Source organism: Bison bison, unplaced genomic scaffold (assembly GCF_000754665.1).
Source record: "Bison bison bison isolate TAMUID 2011002044 unplaced genomic scaffold, Bison_UMD1.0 scf7180017864295, whole genome shotgun sequence".
Classification (NCBI taxonomy): domain Eukaryota; kingdom Metazoa; phylum Chordata; class Mammalia; order Artiodactyla; family Bovidae; genus Bison; species Bison bison.
In genome coordinates, this window is record NW_011494867.1 from 7,553,432 (window position 1) to 7,569,070 (window position 15,639).

General features: G+C 58.0%; 1 protein-coding gene across 4 annotated transcripts in view; it reads left to right on the forward strand.

Annotated features, from left to right (window-relative positions):
• Positions 1 to 15,639, forward strand: part of CMIP (c-Maf inducing protein) — a 213,864-nt gene that overhangs the window by 137,035 nt on the left and 61,190 nt on the right. For all 4 annotated transcript variants that reach the window (XM_010850800.1, XM_010850797.1, XM_010850798.1 and 1 more), the window contains exon 3: positions 5,243 to 5,293. In XM_010850800.1, the coding sequence (XP_010849102.1) occupies positions 5,243 to 5,293 (51 nt within the window). The remainder of the gene's footprint in view (positions 1 to 5,242; positions 5,294 to 15,639) is intronic.

The following is a 15,639-nucleotide window of genomic DNA, read 5'->3' on the forward strand; positions in this document are numbered from 1 at the left end:
TGCCTGGGGGCTTGTGCAGAGTCACAGGGCGGGCCCAGAGCAGGGGTGTGACGGCAGTCCCTGTGCCCTGGTGGGGGTGAGGGGTGGGGGCTGAGCGCGGCGGCGAGGGGCGCTGGGGATCAAGACCACGCCACACCCGGGTGCCGTCCCGAGCCGTGCTGCCCCCACAGCGGCCTCCAGACGCACAGGGTCATCTGCACTTCAGTCCAAGTCAATGCATCAAGAGGGCGGCTCTCCTGCCCAGCAGCTGCTCTGGGTGCTCAGGATGTCCGGGTGCTCGTGGCTCAGTTCTGCAGATGGCTCCCATCCGCGCACCAGGGCTGAAACCCGGGACGTGTCATCCCGACCCCTGCTGCCCCCGCGGGAACAGCCTCAGCGAGAGGCGGCCTGCGGGCCCCCAGCACCCCTGCCTGTCTGCAGAGGAGTCCGTCCTGCGGCGTGTCTCTGTGGCGGGGCGGTGTCTGGGGGTCCCTGCTCACCTTCTCTGCAGGCTCTCTGTCTCTCTGGTACTTCTCTTCCCTCCCCTCCCCTGTCTCTGTCTGTCCCCTGATGCACCTCACTCTCTGCTTTCCCCCCGGGGTCTTTCTCCAGGCCTCTCTCTCCCACCCCCCGGCCCCTTCTCTCTGTGCGTCCTGACCTAAGTCTCTCTTCCGCTTTCCGTTTTTTTCTCTCTCCGCTCCCAACCCCTCATCCTTACGTAGCTGTTTGGTGAGAATTTGAGCCGGTGCCTCACTCAGACCCCCTGGGAACTGACCTGAGTTCAGGGAAAGTTCAGGAACGCTCTCAGGGGACTTCCCTGGTGGTCCATTGGCTAAGACTCCAGGCCCCCTAGGCAGGGGTACCGGCTTCCATCCCTGGTCAGAGAGCTAGATGCTACATGCCACGGACTGAAGACCCCGCACACTGAAACTAAAAAACAACAACAACAAAAAAGATCCCGCCTGCTGCAACTAAGGCCTGGCGCTGCCAAATAAATAAATAAATGAATATTAAAAAACAAAGCACAAGTGCTCTCAGGCAAATGGTCCTCCCCTGCTCAGAGACACCAAGCAACACGCCAGCAGGTCGAGTCAGCAGACAAAGGCGCCAGCCCTCCAGCCTGGGCCCGACTGGCGTGTTTATGGATGCTTTGTGTGTTTCAGCGTGAGCTCCCTAATGGCATGTTATTAGAGTCCCCGGGTGCAGAAAGGACCTATTTATCTTCTTTCTTCCCCTAATGCCCTGTCTGCTGGTATTTCATCGTGAGGAGTAACTCCACGAGCCCATGAACGGTGCCGGGCAGCGGGTGGGGGTGGTGCTCCTTGCCGGCCCGTGGAGTCTTGGAGCAGAGATGAAGACCCGGATCATCTCCCAGGGATCTCTGCCTCCCCAGTGGCTGTCCAGTCACTGATGAGACGTGGACAAAGCCCACTGCTCGGACAACAAGGGTTCAGGCGAGACCAGGAGCAAAGGGACCCTCCCCACCCTACCCTGCTTTCTCGAGAGTGCTGCTGCTTTCTGGAACAGTTTCCGAGACCGGCTCATCTCAGTGACATTCCTGAAAGCCCCCGGGGAGGCCAGGCCACTGTTTACCCCAAATGCTGGCAGCCGGGGCAGGACAGGGCGGGTGCCCTCCTTACTGGAAGCTGGAGAGAGAGACCTTTTCCGGCTGCACAGCACGTGCTGTTTTTTCCCCAAGAAGTGGGGCGGGGAGGGCGAACCTGGGAACGGTCACCCACCGTGCACCCTTGGCTGTTTTTCTCACCTCTCCAGACAATACAACAATGAGAGGGAACTTGGCAACTTTCGAAGAGGAAATTAGGCAGAATTTGCCTGGAACGAGGCCCTTGCAGGATTCGAAAGATTTATCGCCAGGAGAGGCTGGCGCCTGCCAGAGCCTACTTCCAGGGCCTCTTTCCCAGGCTGGGCCCCGGCTCCGCCGACCGACCCTTAGGACTTGGAGATGTGCCCTGGGTCCCCCGCGGTGGGGCTGGGGGCCGTCGTCCAAGCTCGGCCCTCCCTGCGGCAGCGTGGGATTCTGTGTACTCCACGCTGCCTACCCCCGGACGGCACCCTGAGTTACCCGCCCTGGGATTCCGGACGTCCCCCCATGGCCTCTGTCCTTCTCCGAAACTTGACCAGCCGGAGGAAAGAGCAGGAGGGCTTGCTCTTGCCATGGCCTCCCTGTCTCTAGCATCGAGACGGGAGTCGCGACTGTGAGGGTGTCACACAAGTCGCTTCCCCTCTCCCAAGCAAACTTCTGGCCCACCCTTTTGTTTGTGGGGTGGGGGCCTCGCCCTGACCGGAGCCTGTCCCTTCATCAGCGTGGCGCCTTCGGGTTCCCCAGCCTGGTTCCCAGGGGCCCGGCGGTACAGAGAGCAGGTGGTAGGGTCACACCTGCTGCCGAAAGGCAGATTTCCTTGACTGTGGTGGTTAACAGCACAGGTTTGAGAATTCCCTGCTGATGCGGGAGTTAAGACTTGGCGCTTTCCCTGCTCTGGGCCCATGTTTGATCCCTGCTCAGGGAACTAAGATTCTACAAAAAAAAAAAAACAAGCACAGATTTGTATCCTGACCATTCTGGAGATGTGAATCCAACATGTGTCCCTCTGAGCTAAACTCCCAAGTGTGGGCAGGGCTGGTTCATCTGAAGCCCTAGGGAGGAATCCATCTGCAGCTTCTCGAGGCTGCCTGCATCCCTGGGCTCATGGCCTCATCATTCCGACCTCTGTTTCCGTCACTGACTCTCACCTGATCCTGTCTTCCTCTTATATAGACACTCGTAACTACACAGACTCACCCAGAGGGGCCAGAGGGACCAGAGTAATCTCCCCACATCAAGGTCCTTAACTTGATCTGCAAAATCCCTTTGCACCAAGGTAACACATTCCAACCAGTCCATCCTAAAGGAAATCCATCCTGAATGTTCATTGGAAGGACTGATGTTGAAGCTGAAACTCCAATACTTTGGCCACCTGATGTGAAGAACTGACTCATTTGAAAAGACCCTGATGCTGGGAAAGATTGAAGGCAGGAGAATGGGACGACAGAGGATGAGGTGGTTGGATGGCATGACGGACTTGATGGGCGTGAGTTTGAGTAAACTCCAGGAGTTGGTGACGGACAGGGAAGCCTAGCATACTGCAGTCCATGGGATCACAAAGAGTCGGACACAACTGAGCAACTGAACTGCACTGAACACATTCCTGGGGGTTAGGACATGGACAGTCTTTGGAGGCCCCTCATTCGACCTGCCACACCTCCCCTGTCCCTGATCACCTCGGTGTGTTGAAAAGCAGAGAAATGGCTGTGGGCCTGAAGCATGCTGGAACAGCTCATTCCCGCCTGTACGAGCTCCTGAGAGCCACCAGGATCCTGTCTTAGCTCTGGTCCAGGGATGTCCCCTGGGAGCCTGGACTCGGCCAAGGGGCATCAGTGTGGATGTCCGCGCACACCACCATCAGGGCTGTTCGTCCAGGGGAGCCTGCTGTTACTCGTTTGTCAGCACCGTGCTGGCCGAGGCCACTCCACCCTGATCCCTGCTGCTGGCACGTGCGGGGCATCGTGCTCCGTGGGCATCTTCCGTGGCTTCATTGTTTGGGGTCTTGCCCCACTCTTCCCGAGTGTGGGCTGTGTTCAGTCACCCTAACATCCACGAGCTGTCCTGAGACCACAGCTTGGTCAGCACTGGCAGATGACCCCTATGGGCCCTCCGAGGGGGCTGCTGGGCCCTGTGGCAGACTCTCCCGTGGCCTGCCCAGCCCTGGTCAGGTGTCACAGGCTTTGGGTCCTCAGGGGGCTTGAACCCAGGGCTTCTGGAGACTCAGCTACTGCAGAGGTTCCTGCGTCCCATGGAGGGAGTCCCCCAGCCTACTCCCCTACTCAGAGCAGAAGCACAGACTCACATGGCCTCCAGGTGCTTGTGTGGAGCCGCTTGGGGTTTCAAACGCGTCTCCAAGCTTGCCCGTGGAAGCCCGATTCCCAGCTCCACGGGCCACTGAACTGGTTCATTTGCTGCAGCTCAGAGACTTCCCCAAACTGACCTGGACAAGCAGCTGGAGTTTCATCTGTGGTTTGCAGGGGATCAGAGGAGCTCATTTGTAAGAGCTGAATCTCCTTGAATGAAAGTGACCCCAGGATGCACATGCTGGGTGCATTTGTGCATGTGTGTGTGTATGTGTGTGCGTGTGTGCAAGTGTGTGTGGCTCAGGGAAAGAAGGCAGGCATTCCTGCCTGGAGAGAGGCGCTGGCCTTTGTCAGAGTCCCTTGCCCATCAGGGTCGGCCACTCGGAACGGCGGGCTGGGGCTCAGGCAGGGGAGGGGCGCTACGTTTCTGCTTTGGGCGTGGCCAGCAGCAGATTTGAGACGCTGTCATACAGTGGTTTCACTGTGAGTCCGACCGCTGGGTCCAGGCCCTGGCCCCCCACCCATGCTGCCTGTGAGCCCCTGGGGGATGAGTTCAAGCTCTCGAGCCTCAGTTTCCTCATCTGCACCATGGCCGGCAGTGCCTGCTCCCCAGGGTTGACTGAAGGACGGGATGAGCTCTTCCAGGAGTAGGGCCTAGCGTCCAGCACCTGGCAGACCTGCCGTGAATACTGCCCTTGTCATCAGCAGACGTGCTGGAATCGGGGGTGAGAGCCGTCCGACCCCAAGTGGCCCGGAGGCTCGCAGCTGGCGTGGTGTCGGTCACGGAAGGCCGAGCTCCCCGAACGGGGATGTGTAACATCTACTAGCTCTGCCTGAGGCCAAGGCTGCCTGGTCTCCACCGTGGCTGTCTGCAGTTGGCAAGGGGTGCAGTGGTTAAACCCACAGGCTTGGAAAACAGGCTGCGGGTTTAAATGCGGCCAGTTGACGTGAGCGTTCAGGGTCTCAGTTTTTCCCTTTGTGAAACAGAGCGTTGCCCACCTCGGGGGACACATTACACGGATGGCAAATGCCTGGCGCCTGGAGCATCCAGGCGGCTCATCCCCATCACTCCCTCACCCCGTGCCTCTTCCCCACTCATCCCGGCCCCTTCTCTGATCCTGCAGAAGCTGACATAACATGTGCTGCTGAAGCTCCTGCAGCCACCAGCGTCTGCCCAACAGAATGAGTGCTAGGCAAGAGCAGTGTCTTATTTCAGATGAGTCCACCAGGTGACCACTTCCGGTTTGGTTTTACACACAAGGGGTTCAGCCTGGTGCAGGACCTCATGCTGGCCTGTAAAATGCTCTGAGATGCTGCCGGCCAGTGACTGACCCCCACTGTCCTCTTCTCGTTGCAGGCCGCCAACAGCTACCTGCGAGACCAGTGGTTCCATTCTCTGCAGTGGAAGGTGAGTCCTGGCTCGGTGCTCATTCGAGGGGCCACTCTGTCACCCGGAGGCTGGAGAGCAGGGGTCTTTTCACCTCCCGGGCTCTTTGCCCTGTTGTCCGAAAGCCCTTACCTCCCTCTTTGATGGTTGATACTTTGCCCCCTTGCGATGCCAAAGCTGTGTCTCCGCCCAGTTGGCCTCTGACTTTGCCTGGGAACCTCGCGGCGTGCCAGCTTCCAGAAGGTTCGTAGACCCGCTTGCTCTCAGAACAGGAGCTCACCTGAGTGGCTCTGGGGGGCAGGACTTGAGGGATTCCAAGTGATGAGTTGAAAGTAACTTTTGAAGTTGGCAGCAGAGGAAAATTTATCAGAGATGCAGAAGTCCAGCTCTATTTCCACAGGCTTCCCTTCCTTTCTGCTCTCTGGTTCTTTGGCTTGATTTTTGGGTTCTAGCTCCACATGAGATGGTCCCCAGCTCTCTAGCACAAACGGTGAATTAGTCCCCGGCTGGTCGTGTTCAAGACCCGGGGCCAGATCTGTGCAAAGTGTCCCCCACCCTGGAGAGTCCACATTCTGCTCTGTGGCTCAGGACCCTCACTCCCTGCCCCTTGTCCCCCACCTCCTGACCTTTTAGCTTAGAACAAGCTCGGCAGGCCTTGCAGAACCAGCAGGGTGTGGCTAGGATGAGCGGTGTGTGTCCCGAGCCGGCACCTTTACAGTAAGCTAGAGCGCGGTGGGGCTGAGCGGCTGGACCTGGGCGGGGTTTGAGGCCGTGTGTCGTGTGGGGAGGACCAGGGGACACTTCGCATTCTTGTCCCGCCTTTGGAGGGGTTCTCGTCACAGCTAGGCAGAGGACAGAAACCCAGCCCTGGAAACTGATGTTCCAGGTGCCCTGGACGGCCCCCCCTCACCCCCCCCTCAGCCCCCCAACAGCGGCAGGCCTCTCCTGTGCCCGGGTGGCTGTCTCCGAGGCTGAGCCTGGGTCTCCAAGCTGGGGCTGCACTGGGAAGGGACTGGTGGGCACCGAGCGCCTGCCGCCTCGTGCCTCTTTGACCCTTGTCAGGATGCTTGTTATCATTGCTCCTGCCGCCTCGTGCCTCTTTGACCCTTGTCAGGATGCTTGTTATCATTGCTCCTGCCGCCTCGTGCCTCTTTGACCCTTGTCAGGATGCTCGTTATCATTGCTCCCGTTTTCTCCGTGGGGAAGGCGAGGCCAGACCCGAGCCCAGCTCCCGCAGCTGGTACAAGCCTGGGGCTGGGTTCAGACCCAGGCCTCGCCCGTTCCTGGGGCTTCCTGAACGCAGGCAGAAGGCCCTGGGAGGCACCCGTGTGTGGAGCTGGCAGGTGCTGCTCAGACCATGATTTCTGCAGGGACATCTTTTCTGAGGCCTGATCTCTGCAGCCGGGTGTCCCGGGACAGGCGGGGCCTACATCAGGACCTGCCGGCGGGCCCTGGGAGGTGAACACCAGACCAGTCATGGGAGAGAGGAATACAGGCGGCGTGATGCGGCCCCTGCGAGGAGAGGCCGCCCCGCTGCTGTGGATATCGGTGGCTGCCTGTCCAGAGCTCCCCTCTTCTGTTCCCTCCTCTCGTGCGTATTTTCCTCGTGAGTCCTCAGTGAGTGAGCACCTTGCTTTCTCTTAGCGCAGGATGGAGACCTACTGCCCGCCCAACAGGTTGGGGAAATGTCTCTTTGAACAGGTGGCCAAGGTCAGTGTCAAGGAAGAGGTGGTCTTGAGTGGATTCCACTCTGCTTGCCGCGTTGCCCTGGTCCGCACTGTCTCCAGCTGCTTTCCAGAATCTCTGGGAACTCCTGAAAGGCAGTGCTTGTGACATGTGTGAATTCTACGCAGCTACAAGCGATGACTAAGATGGTAGACATGGAAAGTGGAGCTTTGGGAGACTGTGACAGCCTGAGGATGATTTAAAGGTGACAGGCTCGAAATGTACGGATTCAGGCGCATGTGGGGTTCAGACAGTTGATTGAGCAAGTACCGAAGTGGGGAGCCCTGGGCTTCTAGCAGTTCTCATCAAGACCTGGATGTCTGCTCCATTTCGGTGGTGGTTGGTTTGTTGATGGTTGTTAAATCAGTTAAATTTTATTTATTATTTTTCCATAGTATCGTTTTATTTGTTTGCTGGGTCCTTCTTCGTTATCCCTCTTAAATATAGCAGTGTGTACACATCCATCCCAAAAAAACAAAAGCAAGCACACTCTGGTCAGGGTGTCAAGGAATCATCAAATGCCCAGTAGTCAGTGGCCCTTTTGCCCGGTGATGGATGGTGACCTGTGTTCTTACTGTTTAAGCACTTTTTGTTGTAGGCTTAGGATTGTGACTTCACTTTCCCTGGTGGCTCAGATGGTAAAGAATCCGCCTGCAATTCAGGAGACCTGGGTTTGATCCCCGGGTTGGGAAGATCCCCTGGAGGAGGGCCTGGCAACCCACTCCAGCATTCTTGCCTGGAGAACCCCATGGACAGGAGCCTAGTGGGCTGCAGTCCACGGGGTTGCAGAGTCGGACACGACTGAGCGCAGCACAGATGTGGTGCTGGTAGTCGTTCCCTTTCGACACCCCCGCCCCCCGTAGTTTAGGTATGCTGCCGCCAGGTGGCAGTGGTATCTCAGTGGCAGCAGCCTGATGTCATTCCCGTGACTGCCACTCATTGTTGATGAGATTGACGGAGGCACTCTCTCCTTCCTTGTAAAATGGCAAAGAAACATAAGGTGTTTTTGAGGGACTCCTGGCTGGTGAAATGAGCCAGGAGACCCGGGGTTTGAATCCAGGCTCTGTAGCCGATCCATCTTATGGTTTGCATAGATTGCAGCAAGAGTTCATTCCGTCAGATGCAGTTGCTGAGTATCTGCCACGCACAGGGTATGTCTCGGCGCTTTCCTGTAGCTTGTCATTCAGCACATGTGGGGGCTCAGAGAGGTCCAGCGACTTGTGCATGGTCTCACAGCAATTTCAATATGGATCCAGGGGCCGCCGTGCCCCCTGCCCGATCCACCTGCGCCCGATCCCGCGCCAGCCTCTCAGCCCGGCTTGGATTGTGTCCTGGTTCTCCTGCCTGATACCGCCACTCTCTCCTCCGTATGTACCACCGACCGTTTGGGATTTTTCTTTTTCTTTCCTTTGCTTTTCTCTACCTTTAACTTAAAATCAATAGAACATCAAAATTAAGGACATTCGAAATCCCACAACCTCAGGTTGAGTTTTTAAATTCTCTAAGCGTTGTATTTATCGTTTTTCCCTTACACCCCACACGTGTGCGTGTTGTGGCTGCAGGACAACATAGGGAAATTCTTCTGCTGGTAAAGAATGCTGCCTCTTACCTGCTGTGTCCCGTAGCTTTATGGAGTCTTCACGCAGTGGTACTGGGACCCTCCCCGGGCGCTCTCCACAGGTGTGCCACTGCCTGCAAGGGGGCCAGAATCAGTGTTTGGGGCTTAAATATACCTAGTTATTCCAGTGGTGTGCAGAAAATGTAGTTCAGTCTACTCAACAGAATCTTGTTTTCTAGAATTTAACCTCAATGGGATCAGGACGGATTGGGATGGAAGTGTCTTAAAAGGCTCCTTAGGGGAACCGTAATGAAAAAAAAAAAAAAGCTTGAGAACCACGTCTCTAGAATCGACCTCTAGGTGTGCTGTGGAACAGGCAGAGTCTGAGAACAACACCCGTGTGACGTCCTCGCCTCTCTCCATCCTGGGGGTCCTGCTGCTCTTCTGGCCTCAGTGCTGATCTCCAGCGTACCCCGACCGTCCCAGCCCACTGAGAGCGTTTCCTCCGAGGGGCACTGGGCTTTGAGCGTCGTCTCGGCTTACCAAATGGCCCGCTGTCATTGACGTTTGCAAGTGAGGGACTCCAAGCCACTTGTCCAAGATCCCAAAGCCCCCAGAAGGGGACAGGGGGCGACCCTCAACGTCCCCGGCTCCGGGCCCCCTTCCCTGCCCCCTCCAGTCTGCAGGCAGCTCTGCTCTTCCTCCTGGCCTCCCGCCCTGGGGCAGGTGGGTCAGGGAGATTTGGGGGGCCCCGGGGCCTGGAGGAGGAGGACAGGAGCCAACAGGAGCGGGCTGGGGTGGCAGCCAGCCCCCCAGGGTGTGCTGGAGCCGAGCAGTGTCCTTGGGGCTCCCCGGGGAGCCCGGCCCTACCTGCTGGGTTTGGGGGTTTGGCCCCTGAGGCCAGTCCCCGGGGGTGTGGAAGCATAAACAGTCATCCTGCGTTAATGAGGCCTCATTTCTGTTTCGGATGAACTTGGAAGCCCTGTCCTGTGGACACAGGCCTGTTCCTGCGCATCAGGCTGTGAGGGGCCAGGCCGGGTCTGTGTGATAGAGCTAGGGTGTGCTTCAGGTGGCAGGGTCCGGGGTGTGTTTACAAAGCTGGGAGGAGACTGGCCCGTCCCTGGGTTCGAGGCGAGAGGCCCGCTGCTCGAGCTGTGCGGGACAGGCCCGTCTGGTGCGACCAGGCCCTGGACCTGAGGACCCGGCTGGGGGGAGACATGCCCTGAGCTGCCCCGAAGGAGGCCCGAGAAGCACGGTATGCCTGCTTCATGTAGCTGGCATTTCTGATGCCTCCGGCTCTGAAAAACACCTTCTCGCTTCCTCAGAGGGGTTCCTGGGCCATTGCCCAGAAGTCTTGAAAACCAAGGTGATTCTCCCCCTGGGGGAAGCTGGGGTAATCCCAGTCCAGGCCCCCATCCTCCCCGGCCGGCTGCCCACCCCCTGCATCCCTGAGCAGAGTTTCCCCAGCCCCTGAGGCGGCCCCCACTGCTTGGTCACCCCTGTCCAGGGCCTGTCCCTCTGCTGGACAGAGTAGGTGTGTCGAGAAGAAGGTGGGGTCCGTGCCTGTGTGTGCATGTGTGCTGTCGGGAGACCGTGTTTTGAGTACATTGGGTGTGGGCTGTGTTTACTGGGGCCTCAGTTTTCTCATGGGGAGATCACTAAGTAGTGCCTCGCTCACAGGTCAGTGTGAAGATGAGCTGCCCTGCCAGGGCTGTGGGAGCCTCACCACACACGCCCTGGTCAGAGCAGCCAGTGGGTACTCACCAGCCCTCACAGGGCCCCCCCATGGAGTGTCTGTAAGATCGGGGTGGGGGGTGCAGTCTGTCCTCGGAGGGCGCTGCCTGGCTGGGAGTGCCCCTGTCAGTATGCCTGCTAGAGTGGTTCTGCATGGTCCCAGCTCTCCCGTCTCATGGAAGAAGGGATGCAGGGGACGAAGGCCGTTGCCAAGGACAGCTGCTCTTCATGGTGTCACGATCCAGCTTCCACACCAGGCCCCGGGCTGAGCCCCCGTGAGGGCCCCCAGTGGGAGGTGAGGAACTGGGGTTGCCGGATGTGGGGTTGAGAGCCTGGGTGCTCCCACCGGGCACCCTCTTGGAAGGCTGGCCTGTCACCCCTGTTCCCATGCAAGGAGAGAGGCCCGGCATGTGGCAGGGTCCCCAGGAACCAGGTCAGAGGGACAGAAGGCCCCGAGCTCATGCCCTCCCCGACGGGGGCCTGGGAGGAAGGGTAAGACCCTCATCCCCGACTCTGACCCTCCTCCTGAGTAGTGGGGAGCCACTTCCAGTCCCAGTGCCCGGCCCTTAGATGCCGCGCTGTGCCCACTGAAGACCCCGGAGCATGCATTCTTGACATGCGTGCCAAGGCTGAGTCCAGCCCCTCCACCCTGCCCAGGGCGCTCCTCCTGTGCCCAGCCAGTGCCAGCACCTTGCCTGGCACCCTGGGGGATCCCCACAGCCCTGATAAGGGGTCTTAGCCTCCCGTTTCCCCGTCTCCCAGATGCAGAGACCAAGGCCGAGAGGCTAACACGCTGGCTCAAGGGCCTGCAGCTCTTAGTGGCAGAGCTGGGGCTCATTTGACTCCAGCACCTGGGAGTGTAGCCACGGGAGCGGGGCTCCCACTGCACACGTGTGTGCACACAGATGCGCACACGCACCAGCAGCACCCCCACACCTGCGGGCTTCGCTCCGCAGCGTCCTGTCGCGTGTCTGCCCTCACGCCTCGTGTGCCAGGGGCCGTGGCGTCCTGTCTCCAGAGGCGTTTCCTGAGAGCTTTACATTTTTCTCTGAGCCTCACAGCCGTCACCGAGAGGATTACGTGAATTAACCTCTGACGGCAATCCCCTGCTTCTCACGGGAGAGCTGATTTTCTGGGACACGGCAGACCCCCTGGGCCTGGGCCCAGAAGGTCACGCTCAGGACCGGCTGCTTACACACCTCCCCAGACACGCGTTGTCACCCAGGTCCCCAGACTCGAGCCTCGCGGCTGTCACCCGCCCGCGCCTCACCGCTGGCCCCGGGCCCTGCGCCACGGGCTCCTGGGTGACTCGCACTGGGCTCGACGTGTCTGGAGAGAAGGCGGCGACCCGTGCTCCCCTCCTGCCGTTTCCACGCGGCCTACCCCCCTGCCCCACTGCCTGCTCCCCTCTTTAGTCGTGGTGAAAGCACCCTTATGGACACAGCGAGACCAGTGACCGCCCTGCTCCCTGGTCTCACCCCCCGATGCCCTTCCAGGCTCTGTCTCCCTTTGCACAGCCTCTTGGCAGCTGTGGCCAGGTCCTTAGACAAGTCAGCGTGTCCGTCACACGTGTGAGGAGGTCATGCACAGCTGACCACAGGACCTGCTGTTGGGCATTTGGTCAGTGCCCATTCTCAACTGCAGACAGTGAAGTCATGACCGTCCGCCGTAGCCAGGCTTTCACTTCTTTAGAACTCCTCTTTCAGGACAGATTTCCAGAACAGTGGGTGCTAGACAGAGAGTAGGGATGTATTTTCTTTGGTGACTCTTTCCACATATTGCTAATTCGCCCCCAAGAGAAACATTTCTAGCCCCAGACTGCCCAGGTTCCAGCCCTGGCTCCCCGCCCCATGGGCCGTGGGACCCCTGGACTGGCTACTTTCCTCCATGGACCTCTTTTTTTCCTCCTGAATAAAGTGGGGGTCACATTAAGACCAAACCTCTTAGGTCACTGTGAGAGTCACATGAGTTAATAGCAGGAAAGAACTTAGAAATGGCACCTACCATGTGGATAAGCACGGGATCAGTGTTAATTATTTTTTTAGTGATCAAGGTCTCTTTCCCTTTGTGTTGATAGTTTCCAGAAGACGGGGCTCTGGAAGAAAAGGCACGTGCGAACGGCAGGCGTGCCACCCACCCCCAGGGAGCCCCTGGCAGGCCTCGCTACTCAGTCACTGCACTCAGTCTCCCCGGGGCAGACCCCTTCTCCATGCAGCCCCTGTGGGTCACGCAGAGTTAACAGAGGGAGCGAAAGCTCCCCCGACCCCTGCCTCAGTGACCTCCCGGACCTGTGGAGACTGGTGCGACTGGGAATCCACGTCCAGCCCCGTCAGCTCCGGCCCGTGTCTCTTTGAGGCGTGTTCTCGGGAGCCTTTGCCGAGCTGCCCTAGGGGTCTTGAGTGTCAGCCCTCCTGCCCCTGAGCGGGAAGGTGAAGCCGGGGCGGGAAGCAGGTTGGGAACGGCCGGGAGTGGCCTCTTCGGTCCTTTCACAGGCCTAGCCACAGGTCGGCTTCCTCCAGGTCCGAGAGGCAGGAATTCCGTCCAGATTAGTTTCTGGCACTTGGTCAAAGAGGGCTTTGTGACTTCCTAAGAGGGATCAGAGGGATTCCACAGAGAACCGTGAAAGGGGGGCTCCCCCGCCGTGAGGCAGGGGGCCCATCACCGTCCAAGACTCCAGGGGATGCCCATCGGGAGGTGCCCGGGTGGCAGAGCTGACCCCGGGGAGCAGAGGCCCTTCCCGAGGAGAGTCCAGCCAGGCCGCCTCCGCACCTGCGCTCATCACAACCCGCGGGAGGCCACGGTCTCCAGCGACTCGCAGCCGCAGCTCCTGGCCCCTGGTGGGCCATCAGGGGCCCTGAAAGTAATAACATGGGAAGCTTCAGGGATTAAAACTAACAAGTGGCAGAGGGCGGCGCGCCCTGGGGAGGAGAGCTCACGCTCCTGTGGGCTCTCCTCACAGTAGCCGGAGAGAACAGTTACTAGGTGCCTACTAGTGTCCGGGGCTGTGCCGGGGGCTCCGGTGGACGCTCTTTGCCAGTCTTCTCAAAGGCAGGTTTGTTTGGAAGGGGGAGCGAAGAGGGCCAAGGAGCTCGTCCACAGCCAGAACCAGGTGGAGCTGAGATTTGAACCCTGGGTGGTTGGTGGGTCTCCAGCCCACTTCATTTGGCCGAAGAGGGCACCACCTTGGGCATGGAGAGGGTGGGTGGCCTAGTCCCCTGTCTGAGCCCACAGAGGCAGGGAAGCCCCAGTGAGCATCAGGCCCTTCCTCAACCAGACGTTTCTTTGTGTTTGAAGCAGACTTTTCACTGAAGGGGTAGCATACATGTAGAAAAGTACACAGATCAAAAAAAAAAAAAAGAAAAGTACACAGATCAAACGATACTACTGGCTAAAAATGCCACAGATGCCTATAGAATTGATCTTGTAACTGCCCAGATCGATACAGAGAATGTGACTGCCTCCCTGGAGCCCCCCTCCCCACAGAGTTCCCCCGGCTCCTGTGCACCCCACCGCCCACCAATGGACCCACTCTCCTCCCTTCCCGCAGCATGGATTTGTCTGCCATGGACCTGAACTTCAGGTAAATGGAGTCACACAGCCTAAACTCCTGCATGCCTGGCTTCTTCGGCTCAAAGTTACGTTTTTAAGATTTATCTGTGCAACATATAATATCCTGTGTAGTAGTGATTTGCTTCACTCGATAGTGTTTTGTTAAATGAATAGACTATTAATTTGTTCATTCTGTTACAGACAGAGATTTCCAAGTTGGGGCTATTAGGAACAGAACCGTTACAAACACGTCTCTGAGTGAACAGACGTTTACATCCTTTTGAGGTCAGGCCGTTGGGTAGGCAGAGGGTCCCTTTTGGTGGACGCTTCCCCAACAGTTACCCAAAGGGATCGAAACCAGTTTATACACCTGACAACAGAATACAGGAGTACTGAGGTGGGATGTTTAAAATTGCATTTATTAAAGTTTCCTCTGAATAGTAAAAAGGACAGAGAAAACTGGGGGGGATAAATGTGCCACCGTCCATAGACCTCTGTAAACACTTTTAAGTTTAAAAAGAAAATGGAGCTGTATCTCAGACATAACAAAATGCACAAATCTGTCGGGTCGCTTGGGTTTTGACTGCTGTCCTCACTTGAGTCTCCAGCGCCCGGGTTCCCGTCAGCCCGGACAGCTGCCTCCTGCCGTCTTCCCTTTCAGTCTGGCGCTGCCCAAATATCTGCTGATGGCAGCCAAGACCAGTGACAGCTACACATGTACTCGGTCCTTGGGGAAATTCTGAAAGGTTTGAAATGCACAGTCTCTCCTCCCTCAAGTTCCTTTTCCCAGAGGCAGTCCTGTTAGTTTTGTGGAGCCCTTCAGAAGGTTGTCATCAAAGTTCCTTTTAAAGCCCCACACGGATTTCATTACCCACGCTGGGCGTTCCTTGCTCCCTCCGCATTCTGTCACGTCCCGTGGTTGATCTCACACACAAGCTTGTACAGCGCGCTAGGGTCTGCCTACTTCATTGCTTTTTACGGTTTTGTAGTAGCTCGTTCAGACAAGGGTCAAGCCCGGTGGGACCTAAATCTTTGAGTGAAACCCCGTTATTCAGACGGGAAGTTGAGTGTCTGAGAGAAAGGACAGTGATGCAGGTGCCCATCGTCCGTGGACCAGGGACAGCGAGGGGTACCTAGTATAGCCTCACCCCTGCGGAGCCCTCTGCCCATCGCACCTGAAAGGTCAGGAGTGTAGAGCCCCGGGGGGCCCGGAGGAAGCACGTGCTTGAGCCCCAGGGCAGGAAGCAGGGGTTGGGGTTTGCAGCACATCCCTGGGACCCCAAGCCTGTCCCCCACCCTGTGCTGCTCCAGCTCTGGGCTCGGGGACATCAGACACCCCACAACGCCCGCGTGACAGCTTTCCCCCGGCCTCAGAAGGGGCGAGTGACAGCCGGCTCGCCACACAGCCAGGAAAGAAGCGCATTTGTGGGTTGCTTCTCTCCCAGACGAGGAGGGGACCCGGGGGCTCAGCTTGTCATCCCACGCACGCTTTGACGGGGCTGATGACTCACCCCACCACACAAGGAAGCCTTCCACGTAAACGCTTTGCGGGTGAATTTGTTTTCTGCCGTTTAAGGCAGAATTTTTTTCTCTCCGTTTCTCTTTCTTCAAATAAGTCCATAAAACGTAAATGGGAGGCTGTCTCTTTACCAGGAAGACCTTCTGTTCTATAGGAGTCTGTCTTGGGGGGTGGGCAGCGAGCCCCCCAATTTGGGGAGGCTGGCAGCTCTTGGCAGCGTTGTGGGGGGCGCTGCCATTCTGGGTTTGCCTCTGAGGCTCCTGCCTGCTTGTTCGCTCAGAG